At 35.9% G+C, this 20,550-nt stretch overlaps 1 protein-coding gene across 3 annotated transcripts in view; it reads right to left on the bottom strand.

Annotated features, from left to right (window-relative positions):
• Positions 1-17,320: 17,320 nt before the first annotated feature.
• Positions 17,321-20,550, bottom strand: part of SPAG6 (sperm associated antigen 6) — a 55,354-nt gene continuing 52,124 nt past the window's right edge. Inside the window, exon 11 of one of the 3 annotated variants that reach the window (XM_006907003.1) lies at positions 17,321-17,584. In XM_006907003.1, the coding sequence (XP_006907065.1) occupies positions 17,515-17,584 (70 nt within the window). In that variant the 3' untranslated portion in view covers positions 17,321-17,514. The remainder of the gene's footprint in view (positions 17,585-20,550) is intronic. The other 2 variants (XM_015585606.1, XM_025043484.1) reach the window with 2 other exon arrangements.

Here is a 20,550-nt window from a genome sequence, read left to right as displayed (position 1 = left end):
CGTGTGTGGCCCGAGCCTGCACTCCGCCAGGCCCGTTCTGTCCCCTGAAGTTTGACTGCAGCTGCTGCAGGTCGGGCTTCGGTCCCGGGCGGGCGTAGCAGCCGGGCCGACTGACTGGCGGGAGTCGGCCTGGTGACTCCTCCCCAAAGTCCACCTCTGGGCGCCCGAACCTCTGGCCCCGGTACTGTGAAACCGGATGGTTGTGAGGGTTCCACGTGAGATGATGCAGGTTGACGTGCCCGACACAGTAATTTCTCCACACAAAAAAAGAGACACAATATTGACACATGCAACAACATGGATGCATCTCCAGACATAATGCTATGGGGGAAAGGTAAACGCAGAAGACCACAGTCTGATTCCATTTCAATGAAATTCTAGAAGACGCAGAACTGTAGTAATAGAAAGCAGTTGCCCGGGGAGCGGTGAAATGGGAGAGGATGGAATGCAAAGTGCAGAAGAGAACTTTGGGGGCGATGGGACAATTCCATATTTTGATAGTGGTAGTAGTTACAGGACAAAGATGGTTGCCAAAATGCATCACGCTGTAGTCTTAGGTGAATATCAATATATACCAATTACACCTCAAAAAAGAGGGAGAAGAAAGAGTTGAAGTGGCTATAAGTATTTGCGCATTAGCGGACAGATTGGTGAAAAAACATTAGGACTTAACATCTGAGCGTTTAGTGAATGCTATCTTTGAATTGAGTAGCTCCTTGTTTCCTGAGAATCAGTGAATATCAGCGCAGGAACAGCTCAGGTCTAAGAAGGAATACACTGCACTACCTGGTTTATTCGCCTCCCCAGATTTGTTCAATCCCTCCCTCATTTTTGCCTCTTGCTTTGGCTTCCTGCTAGGACAGCCTCCCGCTGCGTGAGGGGTCAGCCTTCAGCATTGCCTCTCTCACACCATAGCACTGAAGAAGGCTCTGACTCCTCCCACTAGTCCTAGACTCCCGGTGAAAAACCTTGAGGTACAGCATGCTCTTGCTTCCCTGGTAATTGCAAGGAGGGATCAGTTGCCACACCCAGAAAAGTAGGAACATTAAAACCCCATGAGGCAAACATAATATCAAAGAGTTCAGAAAGCAAGAAGTAGCCAATGTATAAACCCTCCCTCGCCATGGAAAGAGGGACTCCAGGCGTGATGGTTCTGCATGGCTTATCTGGAAGCTGCCCTTTGGGACCAGCAATCAGCTGTACTTTCTTGTACATTTGTTTTCAGCTCAGTGCTGCACCTCCTTGTATTGGCTTTCCTTTGCATTTCCCCTCACCCTTGCCGCCCTGGGATTGCCCCTCCTAATAAAAATTTTAGCACTTAAACTTGGCCTCAGGCTCTGCTTTCTAGGTAATCCTTTAGCAGCATTTGGGCTTGAGGTCTGCGCTTTACTGAAAATTTCACAGCCACAAAAATAAAATTAAGATTATTTTTGGCTCTTGCTTACTGTCCTATTTGCCCTATACTGCTACTCTAAAAGACAACCAGTTGAGACCACTGCTAAATACATAAATTTATATATATGTGCCACTGTTTGAAGTTGGTAGAGATAAAAGTTTGGTATTCCATTTATTGGTGCTTAGTGGTGTTTCCTCTCAAGAATACATGTTTTAAACATTTGGAAGCTTGAAAAACTTGGGATGCATGTGGGTGCAAAACAAAGAAAATGCTTTTCAATCATGATCATAAAGCTGTTAGAGGTGGGGGGTCTAGCTATATGATTTGGGTTCCTTCATAAAGCCATATTCTACCTTTCCTAAAATCTTATTAACAGGTAAGGCTGCTTTAAAGCCTCTTAAGAGAATTCTTCTCGTCTAGAATACTTTGAAAAATGATTTTTCTTTGTGTTATTTTAAATAGTGACTTCAGTAAGTTTGTATTTTTAATGATAGCCACTGGCTTTGTGGCCTCTTGTTTATTGCCAAGTTTTCTTCCCTCCTACCTGACTTGCCAACCATCTGTAACTTGATTAACAGTAATTTGAGATGAGACTGGCCAGGTCATATGTTAAATAGGACATTTCCACTTTCTGGACCACAAAATCCTCCCTTTCGTGGCCACTTAAACACTGTTACATAATCTACAAACACATGGATCTGATGATATCCTGAGACATATGCTAGCAAAGGTCACATCAGCAAATTCACCTTTCTATTGGCACCTTTTTAATTAGACTTATTTTTATTGTTTATAATCTGGCCTATCAGAGCATTAAAAATTATTCTTATGTTTTTATTTTTTATTTTTATTTATTTATTTTTTTAAAGCCTACAGCACCTGGTCTTCCTAGGTGGTTTCCCATCCAAATACTAACCAGGCCCAACTCTGCTTAGCTTCCAAGATCAGACGTGTTCAGAAAAAATTATTTTTAAAAGCATGTTCTGTTCTCATCTATATCATCATAGTGAATTGGTTTTTGCAGAGAAAACTTTGTCATTCTATAGCGTGTAAACAATTTTTAATCTTTGCATTTGAAAAAAGTTTTATCTCAGGCAAACATGAAGCCAGGCTGTACATATAATGTATTTAAATATCTTTTCACAAAAAGAAAACACATTCTAGAATATCTTAGGCTACAAACATGCAGTATCAGAGGATACTGCATGTTAATTAAGCAAACATGAGAGCTTCTCTTTAAATACTAGCACTTGATTCTTTCCAGATATATGAGAGCAGATAATGTTTTAGCAAACATACAGGTTTTATATATACAAATAGGTGTTGCCCCTTGAGAATAGGTCATCAGCTTGCTGCAATTATATTGCCATTACTCAAACATTTTTAGAATTCTTTGGAAATTCGCCACAAGAGATTAAGCCACATTCTTTTAAATGGACATCATCAGTGATAGCAAATCTTTCTCCTCTGAGAGTAGATTTAATTTTTAGATATATTCAAAAGTCATTTGAAACCAGACCAAGCTTAGTAACATTGTTTAGTAGGGAAAAATTAAACAAGAATAAAAATAAGTGAACTAAGTAGTACTTTTTAAAAAATTAAACTCCAAGAAAAGGAGAATTAAAAAAAGATTGAAGCAGAAATTAATGAATTAGAAAACAAACGAAAAAAACACAATTATTGTTCAATTCCAAAAGTAATTCTTTGGAAAAAATAGGAAGAAAGTAGAGAAATACCTGGCAAATCTATTTAATAAAATAAAGAGAGAGAAAAGAAATACAAACAAAGTTATAAAGGAGAAAGGAGACAGATAAAAGAAGTTTTGGTTTTTATAAAACTGTGTAGAATATTATGTGTAGTTAGCTATGTGCTAATACATTTTTTTTTTCCTGGAAAAACATAAATCATCCAAATTGAATCAAGAAGAAGTGGGAGGAAAAAAATGATCAAAACCAGAGAATTCAAAAAAAGCTCACCCCTAGAAATTTTATAGGCAAATTCTTATAAATTTTGAAAGATATACAATTCCCTTTCTAAATACATAAAGATTAAAATGTAATTCCTTTTTATGAAGCAAATATAATTATTACAAAATCTATCAAAACTGGTACAAAAAGAACACTCAAAAATATAAATCTACATAAGAAATCCAAACTGATGCCAGAAATCCTACTTAAAATACCAGCAAGTTAAAGTCACTGAAAAAAATAATTTTTAACAAGATCAGGTAGATTTAGTCTAGAAAAGCCAGGATATTTTTATAATAATTGAAATAAAAAATCATACATTTAGGTCATATAAGAAAAAAATGCCATTATCTCAATAGATGATAAAAATCTAACACCTCCTTCTGATTAAAACAACTAAACTAGATAAAAAAATAAGTCTTAGTAAATATAAAACAATGGCCAACATCATATGTTTTAGTAAGATTTTATAAAAAATAATGCTATGGTAAGACAGTCAAACAGTAAGGAAGAGTAGAAAGTGTAAAGTTAATTCCTCAACCTCTCAGCACCATTCCTCATTCTCCCTCCCAGAGGTAACCTCTATTAACAGTTTCTTACATATCCTTCCAGAAATTTTCCATGCACATAAAAGTGTATGGCTATTTCCTTTGAAAAAAAGAACAAATAGAATCATACTATACATATTGTTCTACACTTGCCTTTCTCATTGTACCTTGGACATCTTCCCACTTCAGCATATACATCTACCAAAATTATTCATAATTTTGAATTCTATTATATGAACATACCATAATTTCTCATTCGCCCATTGGGAGCATTTAGGCTGTTTTCTAGTTTTCTGCGATTATATACAGTTACAGTGAGCAGCATCCTTGAATATCTTTGCCTATTAGTGCTAGTGTACTTATAAGATTAATGCCTAGCAATGAAATTGTTGGATCTATTTTTGGATAGATATTTCTAAATTAGCATGTAAAAAGGTTGGTTTAATTTATAATCTCACTAAAAGTTTATGCAAAATTTTTGATAATTGTTGAGGCTAGGTGATGGGTACATGAGACTTTGTTTTACTATTCAATTTACTTTGGGGTATAGTTTTAAGTTTCCATACTTAATGACATTACAGTAGAGGCATTATTAAAATCAAGTATAAAGATGCCTGCTATTCTTTAAAATTATGCTGAAGCAATTCTGTAATAAGACAAGAAATATAAATAATAGCTAAAATATCAGAAAGCAGAAGAAAAATTGCCTTTATTTACAGATGATACTTTTGCCTAAAAAAAAAAACCAAGAGACTTGATTGAAAAACTATTATAAAATAAATATTAAAAATGTAGTGACCCAACAATAACCTGTTGGGAAATATATATATTTATATATCATATTTTTATATATATAATAAGATCCTATTCACATATAAATAATATTGGCAAGAACTAGAAGGGATCTATACAAAAAGAGAGAGAGAGAAAGCAAAAGGATTTTAATAAACTGAGAAATCTGTTATGCTCTGAGATAAATTTATCTATTTTTATTTGTGATTTTAACCAAAATTCCAATGGGATTTTTTTGAAGTTGAAAAAAATTAATTTCCGTTTGGAGGAAATAACAGGAGAGAGTAGCCAGAATATTTTCGAAAAGAAAGAATAACAAGAGATTCACTGTACCAGATGTTAATACATATTATAAACCCACAATAATTACAATGATTTTGAACTCCTGAGAAAAGATTGATAAATAGATTGATAATATTTCAGAACAGATAAATTTGAAAGAAAATTCAATATGCCAATAAATGAAGCATCACCAATGAGGGCATGGATTATTCAATAACTGGTACTAGAAAAATCAACCATTTGGGAGGAAAAAAATCAAATTAGATGCTCACTTCATACTTTATACTGAAATACATCATAGATGGATTAAAAAGGCAAATGTGAAAATGAAACAGTAAAAGAACTAAAAGAAAATATAAGTGAATATCAAGTGATTCTTGAATGGGAAAGAACTAACTACAAAACAATAGAAGAAATCATTTTTATGTATCTGCATAAGCATCTGTATGTCAAAAAATTAAAAACAATATTAAATAATAAGTTGCAAAGTAGAAAGGCATTTGTCAAAAACATTGTAAAATGGCAGAGTTAGTTTTTGCACCAAGGTCCTTAAAAGCCTTTTCAGAGAAGAAACCCCAACACCTTTGGGACAACAACAGCATAATATTATGGACATTAACTCAGAAAGAACCACTTTGAAGAGGTCATTTGGAAGAATCATTTGTCTCATTTTTAGAATGTTAGGTTTTTGTTGTGTTCCTATGTTTTGTTTTGTTTCCATCTCATTTCATATGTACAAGGTGATATTTGGATTACAGACGCTTTTTTCTTCAATTTGTTTTTCAAAAGCACCCCTAGAATATTGTTCCCTGGATCCTCTGGAAAAGGTTCACTTGATTTATCTCATTCCAAGCCCAGGGTAGATACTCTTACTATTCCCACTTTCCAGATTACAAAGGATGTGTCGTTGTGGCTTTAAGTACAAATAGGCAGCAAACTAAAATGTTAACATAAAAAAATCATTTGAAATAAAGTTATCAGAGGAGAAGCTAAGCCAAGTGAACATGATTCAGAGAAAGGGAGGCAACTGTTAAAAGAACCTACCAATCCTCAAATACAGTACATGGGCTCAGCCAGGAATCTCGCCCCCATCCTTAGCTCCTTAGCTGTCATGGACCACACCCAAGGAATATAGCCTAGCTTTCCGCAGTGCTCAAAAGAGAACAGGTCCCAGAGGCCTTAGACTGGAAAGACGTGAGGCTGTGAGGAAGTTGGCTGACCTTAGTGGGAAACACTGTCTGATGCCTGCACTTGTGCTAGCACTTACCGGGGCTTAAAACCGGGACTGTTCTGAGCATGTTCTGGCCTCATAATATGCATAAATTCTCTCATGTAACCATCACCAGACAACCCTTAGGTGCTTTTATAATCTCCATTTTCCACATTAGGAAACTGAAGCACAGAAAAGTTAAGGGGTTTATTGAAGTTCACATAGCTAGAAAATGCTTGAAGCTGTTTTTGAGCCAGGTAGTTGGAACTAAAGCCCAAGCTCCTTGGTCATATTTAACCATGTACAAAGTCCTTTCATCCACAAGATCTCATTTGACCCTCACAGCTTTATAAAGAGGTCAGGAAATAGTCTCCCCAATTTACATTAAGCCAGTGAGAAACCAGAAATGGGTTATTGAAATTAGTCTTCTTCTTTTTCTTCTTTTTTCTTTTTTAGTGATCTGAAAGAAGCTGACAGGAGAGCATGGATGGACATGGGATAAGGGATGACTGGAGAGAAAACAAAGCTTAAAGGCTTAGATCAGACAAAGAAATGCCCTGAACTTTATGTGAATTAAACACAAGCTGCATGGAGGGGAAGGGAGCTGGAAACCAGCAAAGGGAGGTTATCCTGAGCATAGTGAGAATGCAATCATTCCAGCCCGTGAGCTATCAGGTCTAGAATGAAGCTAGATGACAAAGAGTGAAAGGAATCATCCACAGCATTCTCATCATGTTGAACTCAGCTTCCTTCCTGAAATATTAGCTCCTATTCCATGTCATTGTTTGTCTGAGAATCCTGTTGTTAAATTTATGTCTGTTTATTTACCCGGCCTTCGTTGATTTAGATAACAAGGCTAGAAGTTGTGTTTAGACCACCAAAGTGAAGCTCCATTGCACAACAGGATTTTCACCTAGTTTTTAAATAGAATCATGATAATAAAGTTTATACAAATACTTTTAGAATTTGCTTACATAGAACTAAAACAGAATTAATCAACTTCTGAACTTGTTGCTTGCTTTTTGATCACATTTTTTTATTGTGACTTCAAAGGAACTTCACAAGAAACATGAATATTCTCAGAAACTTATTTTTATAAAATGATTTATGTTAAATGCACTGGACCTCCATCTATTTAAAAGAAAATATAGAATCCTGTTTCTATGTGACTGTTGCCCACTCATTTACCTGATTTTGTTTATCTGAAAAAGTATCAGAAAAGATACGTAGATTCTCTATTCATTTCGAAATGTTCTTAAAGTCAATATGCAATGCATCATCAACTGCAAGGAAATTCTTTTACCTACTGTAAATTACAGCATTAACCTCAAGTTTTATGCAATGTAATATCATTATCATAAGAATATTATCTCTTTAGGTATAAACATTTTCATAAATTTCCAACTGAATTCTCTCACAAAAATGAATAAATTCCATTCAATAAGACTTTCTTAACTTCCCTTTCCTGCTCCAAAGGTACATTCTTTCCTTCTATAATTCTTTGTCATCATAATCCTCAGTGACCTGTAGCAACCAAACAGGTTTCCAGTATTTGATCTCAAATAGTTAAAATGAAAAAACTTGGGGGATTGTTAAGATTGAAGTATTTGGCTATGCCTTGGGGGAAAAAATAAAAGATACTCTTAATCCGCGGTTCTAAAGACATTGTTCTTTTTTTTTTAATGCTGGTACTGGCATGAATGAAATATAGAATGATTCATCCAATGAGAATTTGAATGCTGGCGGAAAACCATACAGTGAGAAAAATATAGTCAGAAAATGGAAAGAGAGGTTCTATGAATGCAGGAAAACAAACACAGCAGGTTTGAATCCTCATAGTTAAAGACTGCTAGAGGCCAGTGACATACGACACCAGGATGGGAGAAGAGCCGAGGGTGAAAAGTTTTCTAAGCTGACTATTAAATAGATGTAACTCACTGACGAGTGTGCCCATGTGGGATTTTAATTACTGAGACATCTGTTTAGCGAAGTGTACTACTAAATAGGGATCAAATACAGAGATCAAATTACGTGGGGAGGAGAATGGAGATGACATTCATGACTCAGAAAGGAGAGCTATCGGCCAGGGGAAAATCAATCCCGGCTCTACATCTCACCAACAGAGAAGCAATTATTTTAGATGTGGAGCTGGTTAGCATCCTAGGTCATGAATTTAATTAAATAACCCTCAAGTGGCAGAAAACAGAACGAACCACTGTATTTAACTGTCAGTAAGACATGCTACAAATAAATGGTCCAAATTCCACCTCTTTTCCTTCCCTCCTCCCACATAGACTTGGTGTAGTTTTCTTAAATTCACAACTCTCTTCCTAATTTAGCCTTTCTTTCCCAGTGGCATGCAATAAACTCATCTAAATAGATGGCTTGAACCAGAGGCAGGATTTGCTTTCCACATCCTCACAATGAGGTACTTGGGAAGATGAAGAAAAGGGGCAAGGATTAAGTCACCATTTGAGTTCCTTATGTGGGCTCCATATAAAGTCTAATAGTTCAGAAGGATATCCTGGAATCAAAGAGAAGCTCGAGTAGCCCTCTTATTGGCAGTTAGTTAGCACCTGGGAAGGTAAAGAAAAGAAACTGAGACTCAAAATAAATAGCTGGAGGCAAGAACTGTAGGAAAGATTCCCAAGCAGTAAGGAGGGCAAAGAGAAGCATTCAGTTTTTGAAAGGAATGTTTAAAAACCAATCTTACGTACTCGATATGGCCCCTGGCAGTTGTCTACTGAGCTCCGGTGAACAGTTGGCAGCCTCCTGTCATAGCTGACTCTGGGCAGAAAGGTGATCGTTTTTATAGCCTTCGCTCCAGCTCTCCATTCAGCTTTCCTGCCCACAACACACCACCATTCTTCCAGCATCCAACTTGGATATACTGGTTTCCTCAAAAATGCTTTCCTTCTTTTTGCAAATAATGGAAACCAACTGGAGATAATTTAAGTAAAAGTGAATTTGCTGGATGGATACTTGGGTGTCTCAAGCAACCCAAGGAAGAGTTGAACAACCAAACCTTCCTCAGGGAGTGCTGGACCAGGGCAGTCCCCAGAACCCCCAGAAGCTGAAATCCACTAATTCTTTCGGAGCTGCCATTAACGACTAAGGTACCAACTCTCAATTACTGGCTCTCTGTGTAAAATCCAAAATTCCCAGGAGAATCTCACACACACACACACACACACACACACACACACACACACACACACACACAGAGTATGTATTCAAGCTCACGCTGTTTAATAAACTCTGAAAAATCGTCCTACAGTGTGTGTTCATTCCTTTGAAACTGGTCTTTTTTGCTACCATTTTAAAGTCATAAGAACTACTTCAGGCGCTGCTGACTTGAGTTGAATGGATGTGGCTGACAACACAGCCAGATTCTGATGCCAAAGTGTGAACAAAGTGGCAGCAGTCCTGACAGAATAGAACTTGAAAAGAGCCTATTCTTGCTTGGGTGAGCTACACTTTCAAAATGTCCTGGCCAAAGTCCCACCAGAGAATGCCAGCAACCAGGATAGCTTTTGGAACTCTGCAGCCTCATTCATTCATTTAATCATTATCTATTGATTGCCTACTGAGGGTCAGGCAACTATGCTAAATGATATGCTCGATACAAAGATGCACCTGCCCTCGTGGTGCTTAAACCTAGACCTGTATCTCTTGTGTGAGCAACAGTGTCAGGGCTCCTAAGAATAATTTTTCACACGAATACTGTTTTTGTTTTTGTTTTTAACTCCCTCCCCCATGCTCTTGGATGAAAAATCCAAGGATTTTGCCTGAGTTGTGAGGCAGTCTCATCGTTAATGAGGTTAAGATTTTACTCCCTGTATTCAGAGAATTAGGCTACATCAGATGAAAACTAAGATAGCCTCACAATTAACCATAGCCAGGTGTTACTTATTTTTATGAGGTGATTTGGAGGGTATGACATTGGGTGAGTATGGAATTATTTTTTGAAAAATAACTAACATTTTCTTCCTTATCTGAACCAAACAGATAATTAAATACAAGTTAATTTAAAAAAAAAAAATCAAGCTCAAGTGGAAGCACACTTTGGAAGACATTTATCAGCTTAACTGCCAGAGGAAAGTCAAGAGCTTCTAATTAGCAAGAGCTGCTAAGGCCACAGAGACTCTATCCAGAGCTATATGTGCAAAGTGTCTGGAACTTTGGTTTGGGTTTAGATCTGAGAAAATTTGATGTTTGGGTTTGGTTTGATTCCAATCTGAACTAGTTGCCTAAGTGTTCTTTTTTTTTTTTTTTTTTGGTTCAGTTTAAGGTGTTAATTTTAAGGTTTAGCAAATGATTAAGGTTCATTCTAGTTGTGGGCTGAGGATTTTATTCAGTTCATATCTGTGGTAAGGCTATAAAAGGTGTGACTAGAAAATAGCTGCAGCCGAAGGATGAATGCATTGGCCCTTGGCTCTGAGAAGGAGATATGAGTGGAGCATTGGAGTATCTGTTATAGTCACCCCTTGTGGTGCTCAGATCTACTTCCTTCTCCCACCCAGTAGCCAGCAACTCCAGGACTCTGGTTGGCCTTTACTACTGAGGAAACACAAGAAGGTCAGTGAGAAACCTACAGTTGCTACAGCTGCCATAGATCTCAAGCCTGAAGTGACTGATATATTATTCCATTTTCCACCACTCATTCTAGATTTGTCTCAGCCTCAGCTAGCACCCATGCTGGTCTAGGCAGATGACACCACAGATGTGAACAAGAGTTGTGAATACCTGCACGGTAGCAGCAGATGACATGGGGATCTGGGTCACCAGCTGGTACAACTTTATTTACTATGTCCTCTGGCCCTGCTCATGCCCAATCTTATATCTGCCACTTTTGTTTTTGAGGTGGATTGCTGCTGGGCTCACCCAACTTATGACCTGCTGGATCTGACAGAACCTAGTTCATGATGGTGATCTCTGGTTGCAAAGTTACTTGATGTCCCACGGTCAGATACTCCATTTCAAACAAGGCCTATTAGTTTGTAAGAACTTCTATTCGAATGGTGTATAGATCTTTACTAGAGATGCTTGCTCCAGAATCCTAGGAATCTATGCTGTGGTTCTCCTATTGGGATTACTGGTAACTCTACATGACATCTTTTCCCGTCACAGATCCCTCTAATACCATAGGGTCTGCTGAGGGATATGGCAGGGCTGCTTGCACTGGTGCCTAGGCCTGCTGCAGAGTCAGTCTTTTCAAGCTCCATCACCTGGTAAAAGAGTTGAAACAATACTCTAACATGCATGAGAGATAACTTCTAAATACTCTTGATGAAGGTCCTCCAGACTGCATTCCCATAGGGACCAGCCTCTCCTTCCATCAACAGATTCCAGATCTGAGAATTGACTCAGGTCTTCAAACTAGGCAAGTGACTGTGACTTTTCATTGGGGCAGCTGCCCTTAGCCTTCTGACCAACCATTCTTGATTTGTTTTTACTTTATAAACTGATACCCTTATTGACTGCCTATCTATCTTGCCTCTAGGAACACTGAATTCTATTAATCATCTTTATAGCTCCCTATGGATTGGGTCTCTGGATGCCACACCAATTTTGCTACTCATTGCAATAATTGCACACCCTTTGCTTCTGACAGTTAAGTACTGTCACTTGGCCTCTATTGTATCAGGATTCTATAACCCTACTAAGGAGCCCAGTTCTGTAACAGTGTCTCCTCCAATCAACCCTGGCATAGAGAAGAGCCCCACCACTGAGATTCTCAGTGGTCGTTACCCTCTAATAATGCATCCCTTATTGCCTTGGTAAACGGTGCGTTCTCTGGAATGTCTCTTAGAACAGTCCGTCAGTGGGTTTCCATGACTACGCGGGTTATACGCTCCAGAACGCCAGCCCCCATGAGCCATCCGATATCTCTTTCAAGTTGGCCACGGCAAGTGTGGCATTTTCACTTCATTTAGTGTGGGTGGTTGATTTCTCCAAACTTCCAAGAGCCATCCTTGTACCCGGGGTCCTTGCTAGGGTGATAAATCCTGCATCCTGGGAGAATGTGCCCATTATTTATATGCTCTGTCCAATCCAACGTTAGTCAGTCTTCATGATTGCACTGCTAGGTTTGAGCCAAATTTTTCCCTCTTGCGTGTAAAAAATACACTATAATGGTTGCTCATTAAGGACTATCCCAGCCCAGGTTCCAGGATGAAGAGAGGTGAATGGAGCCCCAGTGGAGTTGCTTTCCAAAGATCTACCATCTTGCAATAATGATATAATATTCTTGATCCAGTCTCAAAAATCAAGATTAAAAAGCTATATGGATTATTGCAAAATGTGCTTTGTTTTGTATACCAAAAAAATGTCCCCTGATTTGGTCTTACAGTCAGTGTTTATAAATGCAAGAGTAATGGCTTAATTAGTATCTCTGCTAACTTAAATTGCACGTTTTATTGTAGAACGTACTTTTCTGTGGGGGAAATGGGAAGTGAGGGAAGTAGTAAGCCAAGTTTTGAAACAAAATTCTGATTCTTTTTATAGAGATTAACTTTGACCCCTTTATTTTTTAAAAATGAATTGCTTTATAGGATAGCATTGTTTATCTGGAATCCTCTTCCAAACCCCATTGACAAACGTGAAAAGAAGAGTAGCAAGTACAATCTATTGAGCACTTATATGCACAGTTGCACAGGTTGCGTATTGTACAAGGGCACTAGCATGTCTAAGGGGGTGTGGTTCACATCGTTGACATCATTATTTGCATACTCATTAAGAAAATTTTCCAGCAGATGGCAGTAAAGTCTTGCTTGAACAAAATCATACTATTACAACAATTTCTGCCAAATGAAGTAAAGTTTCTTGAGAGCTGTATACTTTTCACTGTTCACATAAAGGTATCGTATAGACAGACTACCGGTGGCACTGCTTACTACACCCCAGGACCTATTCTGGCTCATTGTTGCTTAATCCCCAGGATATTATAAAGTGGGTGCTATTGGTAACTTGCTGAAGGCCAGTGAGTCAGGCTGTAGTAATTTTGAGATTCTAATGTGGGTCTCTAACTCTAGAGCCTGTCCTCTTCTGCACTAAGCCATGATACTTCAGAAAACTATGGCCTGGGGATTTAAAGAGATTTGACCACAATGAGCCTTGCTACCCTGAAGCTCAGTCCAGCCTGCTGCCTGTTCTACTCTGTGCTTACCGCAGTGCTGGATGCCACTGGGGACTAACGGAAGCGGGGCACATATCACTCATCCAAGAAAAAGGTCCTACTTCAGTCAGCAAAACACAAAAATTGGAGAACGATGACATTCTCTTTGGCATTTTAATTATATTTGTATGATTTAAACTATATATACTACAGAAATTTAAAAACAGAGAACCTAATATAGGTTACAATAGTTCTCAAAGAGTTGGAATTCTTTATATCAAAAATACATTGAATAAACACCATCAGTAATGCGTGAATTTTATATTTTAGTATAAATTTTAGCAAGATTGCATTACCACAAATTCCATATATATGGAACTTTTTAAAATGTATAAATATCTATATCAAACTGCCTTGCAAAATGATACATTATTAGTATAATATTCTTGATCCAATGTTGTAAAACTGATAAGCCATAACTAGCACTCAGTTTAAAATCTCTACAGCAAATACTCACCAATCATTACTAAAAGGAGAGCATTTATAAATATTTTATATCGATCTCTATAGTTGAGAATTTTTACCTAAACCCACTAAACAAACAGAAAAAGTGAAAACTCCATCTTCTGTGAGACAAGCAGACTGCTATAACGTTTGCTTTTTATTTTAAAATAGTATGCGTAGCATACATATACTTCTCTAAATATTTTTCTATCCGTATAAAGGCAGAGAGGAACTTGGAATTATGTTAACTTGTTAATGACAATCATTTTCTGGGTTGTGAAATTTGGAGTGAAGTTTTTGCTTTGGGCTTTATCCTTTCATATATTGCCTAAATTTTTTAAAAATTCACTGATTTTTATGAACACAATAAAATCATTCTTTAATGCAATTATCACTGAAAGTCTAATCTTACGGCCTTTAGAAAAATAATTTTATAGACAAATCAAATTTGAAAAGTCCAAAGTTCCTTAAGCAACTGGTAAATGAAACAGTTATAGTTAAGACTGTCGTTTGATCTGTTTAATCTCTGAAACAAAATAGCTATAAATCAATATTTCGTAGACAGAGAATTTTGTGGGACACTAAGCCAGTGCATACACATGCCTCAGTATTTGCTAGCGCCTAACTTAATCAAAGGATTGGAGATTTGAAAACACAACAGACAAACCCTTCATTCTTTTAAGGTCAGTTTCTAAACTTGACATCTTAGATTAGAGATGGCCTCACTCAGGAATTTAAGGTCAGGGTTTATGAATTTAAGGAAAGGATTGACGATGTGAAAACACAACAGACAAATCCTTCATTCTTTCAAGGTTAGTTTTTAAACTTGACATCTTGGATTGGAGATGGCCTCACCCAGGAATTTAAGGTCAGGATTTATGTTAAGCAGGACCTCAAATCAAGTTTAGAAACAAGCAAATCTTTAATCCTTTCTTTAAGGGCATAATTTGAGAGGAAAAGGTTAGAAAAACAGGTCAACCTCCTGTAAATATGAGGTTGTCATTTATTTTATATACTAAATGAAATATGCCTGTTTTGTGTTCAGTGTCTTGTGCCTATTTTATTCCTTGTGTCCAGGCAAATGTGTGTATATTAGAAAACTCCATGAAGGCAGGAAATGCAGCTTTTCTTTATTGTAAATCATCTGATACAAACTCTACTTATCTAAGAGTATGAGGCCTGGTGCGCCCAATTGCTTGATTTTTGGACCATACGTGTAGTTTGTCATTGACTGTCATTGCTCATACATCACATGTCGGTTTGCACAGAACAAAATTACAAAATTGTTATATGCATCACTGCAGGTTATTTTCACAAGCATCTTATTAGTAAGCTGAGCAAGTACTATCACCCTTACTACTTAACAAATGTGACTAGAATCCAGATTTCCAACATCTCTTTTAGGCACCACTGATTTGTACCTATTTCCACAACAGGTGAACTGAATGAATAATAATAAGGGTCAACCAATAATGTGATTTAACCAATTCTATTCCTGAAGTCCTAAAAATAAATTGTTCAACTAAATGAGATATCCTAACGATAGCTGACTTTTAAATAAATTGCAGGGGGAAGAGGAAACAGTGGGACAAGAATTGGTCTGCCTAGAGGATTGGAATTGAAAAAATTCAAACTAAAGGTGAAAATATCAAAGAATACCGTCAATGAGAGACACTATTTTTGCTCTAGCACAAAAGATTTTTTTTCAGTTTTAAAGTTTTGTAATAGACTTTTCAAAAAGTAAAGCTTCATTTTGCTTTAAGTGTTTTATGTCAAAAAACATTTCATAGCATTAATATTCTAAATTGCATATGATCAAATTGTAGCACCTATCGATCACTATTAAATATTTTATTACTTTCTTAGTTTAATACTGTTTGATAAGTATGAAATGATATATGCAGTAAAAACTCTCAAGTACAACATACGATGGCAAGAAATATCTAATAGGAAATTCACAATTCCCATATCATTTGAAGAGGTTTTATCCCAGATAGACCAGTTTCTTCATTAGCAAAATGGTCATCTAAAAAAAAGATCTTAATAAAGGAAGACGAAAACTACCTTTATTTTCTCAGGTTGTTAAAAGGTTCAAAGCAGGCAGGCAGAAAGGAGAGGTAGGAAAGTTACAAAACTGGGAATAAAAGTTATATTTTCTTATGCAATGAGCCAAAGAAATTACTGCAAGGAAACAAAATAGGCACAAAGAAGTATTAAAAGGTCAAACTGCAAGCAATCCTAGACTGATATAAGGCAAAAGGAAATGAGACAATCTTGAGTATAATATTTTAAAAGGTACAGCAAAGCTATGCACTATTAGGAAATGATAACAGAGATGAATGCAGAAAAAAAATTAATTAATGTATAGGTTCCTTTTGAGAAGAAAACCTGAAAGCTGGCCAGATTGGAAACACTGTGGCCTAGGGGCTCCCTGGCTATCATTCACCTCCTCTCCAGTCTTCCAGGGGAGATCACTGTAAAAAATGTCCCTTTAGATCAAAAGACATACATGTGCCAACTAACCAAGATTCTTAAGTTTAATCACATATTCCCCAAGGTCAGAAACACACTAGATATGAAAAACAAACAGAAACTCATGGACATGGACAATGGACTAGTGGTTGCTAGAAGGAATGGGGGAGGTAGGTGGGGTAAAAGGGGTCAAATATGTGGTGACAGAAAGAAATCTAACTATGGGCAGTGAACACACAATGCAATATATATATGCCTTACTGTTGAACTGTACACTTGAAACACTGGATTTCATTAACTGATGTCACCATAATAAAAAAAGAAAAATGAAAAGGACAATTCTATTGCTCTTTTTAAAATTTTATTGAAACCCCATCTCATCCCCTTTCAGCTCCCTAAGTAAAGACGCATGTAAAATCTGAGCATGATGGTATTCTTTTCAAATTACATCTTAAATCTCTGAAAATGTGACTTTCAAAACTTGGGAAAGTGAAGCTAGCTAAGAAAAGGGAATACTGATGACCCACTTTACACACCTTCTTTCTTGTTTATTCATGAGCAGAGCTAGACGAAGAAACCTTTCAATGAAAATGGAAAGCATGTCTGCAGTGGTATGATGCTTAATGTTGACTTCCATCCTCTCCAACCCCATGACAGATAAGGAACAGTTTAGGTAGGGTAAGAAAAGAGCTTAGAAAACTTGGGATGGAAGAAAAGTTCCCTAAGGTTACCCAGAGAGTATGTATTCAGTTAAGGTACTTGTGTAACTAGCATCAGAGTCTCTTTCAAATGCCCTGTACTTCATGTCAGTTTCTTCTTTCAGCTATTTCCCTTCTAAGCCAGTTTTCCTTGCCTATGTCTATGTGGCATTAACTGAAATAATTATGAGTTTTCGAATACCATCTTTCATCTATATCTAGTTGGAGGGGTGTGCGTCTGTGTATATATGGTCTTTAACAGAATAATAACAAATGCCTTAAAAACCCTTTAAGGTCCTTTTTAAATCTACATTTAGAGAGTAAACTCTGTGTAAATGACCACGGATAGTGTCTCATATATTCAAGCCATTGATTTTTAAAGTATTATGTAAATTTAGAAAATATTGTCCAAAGGTGTTTCACATTGAATAAATCTAGAATTTACTTAGTTCGAATATTTAGAAAGAGCTTTAACAACTTATTCATAAGTGTTCTGCAGTGAATTTGAGTATAAAACTGTAACTGTGCTTAGTTAGTAAGTGGTTGATAGCTGTCCACTCTTTGCAGAAGTGTATCTGAATATCCAGGAGAATAATACCTGAAAAAGAAAATTTTCTATTAGATATTTGTGAAAAGATTCAGCACAGTAGGCACAAAAGATTCAATATAAGGTATTTATCCAAAATAATTCTGTGAATGAAATTTCAAATATACCCCAAATAATTATGCTCCAATAATGCTTTGTGCATAAGGTTAGAGACTATGAAGAAAGAGAGCACCAGCTCACAAGACTGTTCTAGATAAATAGCAAAACACGTAAGGGATTTCAATGCAGTGACAAAGAAGGGGTGTTTTCAAAGCAAGATGCTTGGATCCAATGATAGTATTTTATTACAGAAGCTTTGTTTTTATGATGTCAAGTGACTGATGTTGCTTTAATCATAGCTAACAGATTTTTTTTCATAAGTTAGACAACACAGTCCAGCATTACTAATCAGCCTCTGCATTTGATTGCCTTAAAGATTATTCTCCAGGTTTGTTTTATTCAGATCTGGTCATCCGTAAAAACGAAAGTTTCTGGGAGCATAGTTCATATTAAAGAACCATTTCATAAATAGTTTACAAATATTCCATCATACAAACCTAGAAAACTAATCATTTTCATTTGTTCTTAGGCAGCTACAGTATTACAAATTTATATTTATAAATTGAACATTTTATGAAAGATTTAGTATAAAAGGATTAAATATATGGATTAATGCATTATGAGATGTTTCATATACCATGGAAAGATGTTTATAAAAATATGTCAAATAAAATTTGGCTGACGCTCTAGCATATATAAATGAATAAAAATCTAAATAAGTGTAATTTAAAAATTGCCAAAACACTTAAAATAATTAAGCCTCTTAAGTTGTTTCCTCCAGATAAAATGTAATTTTTGAGACTTGCTTTGTCCTGTGATACTTTATTTATGCTCAGAAGCTTGACTTAAACACTCATGTATTTATAGTATACTAATTTCTTCCACAATTTGTCAAGTTATAGTGGACAAAACAGAACTGTATTTTCTCAGTAATGTGCTTTTATAGGCTATCATAGTTGAACATATATATACACACACACACATACACAAACATAAAAAGCTACCTTAAAAAGAATGTTTTTCTTCTACAGGCCTCCTGCTCTGGAAAAAATTGCCCTTCAACAGTGGGTCTCTTCAAAGTATTCATACACTGAGGAATTCACAACTGTTTCTTTCTCTCAGTCATAAATTTTAAAGTAGACCTTACTTTCCTAGGTCTTATGAATATGTCAGACACAAGATAAGTATTTTTTATGTAAATGGCAGGAAGTAGATTTTAAAAAATCTAAACTTTAAAAATTGTGCTCTTTAATATGGTAGTTACTAACCACATGGGCCTATTGAGCATTAGAATTATGACTTGTGTGTTTGAGAAACCGATTTTTCATATTTAATCTTAATAAAAATTTAAAAATTGATACTCAAGTCAGTATTGGAAGTACTTTAAGTGTCTTTGAAACAACCTGTGAATCTACTTTTTCATCTATAAACTTTATATAATCTAAACAGAGATTAAGTATTTCAGATGAAATTTAGCATTGTGAATTGGAATGTGCCGGAAGTGATAAAATACTCACCAGATTTCAAAAACTTAGTATAAAAAATGTAAAATAATTAATTAATAACTTTCATATTGATTACAAGTTGAAATGTTAATACTTGGATAAACTAGGCTAACAAAAATATATTATTAAAATTTATTTATCCTGTTTTATTTTACTTTTTTTAACGTTATCTATTAGAAAATTTAAAATTAAATATGTAACTCACATATTTCTATTGGTAGTATTGCCTTAAAACCAGGTCCCCAGTAAATAAATTAGGATCTACCAATAATTCTTGAGGCTTTACCCGGCTAATTGCCAAGCTAATTGTCACTGTCATACCTCTTTCCTCAAGGACTTCAGAGACTCCACAATCTCAAGGACTCTCAACTGGGAAGGAAATGTGCTCAGTACTTACACCTCCCCCTTACTGCTATCCCAGACCCATGTAGAATGCAGGTTATTATACAGTTATCGTATGAGAAATGTGCCAAATGGAAGACTATAGACATGCCTTCCTCTCAAATTTAGATATTTCCTAAAAACAACTTCCCTTCCCCAGTTTAGGCAGAGATCCAGAAGACAGAAGAGTTCCAAAAATACCTCTGGCTGTGGAATGGATCTGGACTAGAACTTCTACCATCTAGTCCTGGGCATCTTCTCTCTCATCATACCAACTACATTTATCAGAAATTTTTAAAGATTTCTAAAATTAGAAGGCAATATGAAGTAAATGTTTAGGCTAATAACAGCTGGGAGAAAGTAACTGTTGATAATCTGTCTTATAAAGAATAATTAGTTCTAAAATAGTCACCAAGTGATTCTTGAGAATTATATGATTGCAAAAATAAAACCATTTTAAGATTATATTTGTCTTTTTTTCATAGAAAGATAATGTTTCAAAGATTTCTATAAAACACCACTTTATAGAACCTAAAGCTTAAAAATATATATATCAGAAACTTGAAAAAGTTAGCTAACCAAAATTTTTCATGATAAAATAAAATCCCAGATCACAGAATGCTGGAAATTTAAAGCTTTCAATGGTATTTTGACAAAGCATCAGAATAGATTCTCACATGACAGAGTTTTTTTATTTCCCCTGGTGCTCTGTAAAATAATCCTAGAAAAGAGTAGAAAGAAGACTTCTGTTCAAGGAAGTACCTTACCATTAGTTAATTCTGATAGGTTGTTCCATTGTGGGGACCCTTTCATTTGCTTTCTTATTATTTTTACATAACTTTATGTTAGAAAATGGTATTGAAAGTTATTTTAAACTTAAACAAGGTAGCATTCTTCCTGAAGAGATGTGTAAATGTGTAAAAATTAACTTTATTTTTTTCTTGAGAAAAGATTTTCCTGTTTCTTTTATTTAGTGGTTTTAAACATATTTTATATGTTATATAAACTTTTTGAGTGTATCATTATATTTGT

Source organism: Pteropus alecto, unplaced genomic scaffold (assembly GCF_000325575.1).
Source record: "Pteropus alecto unplaced genomic scaffold, ASM32557v1 scaffold11, whole genome shotgun sequence".
Classification (NCBI taxonomy): Eukaryota; Metazoa; Chordata; class Mammalia; order Chiroptera; family Pteropodidae; genus Pteropus; species Pteropus alecto.
Note: the sequence above shows the minus strand (reverse complement) of the source record. Positions and strands in the feature narration are given on the sequence as shown.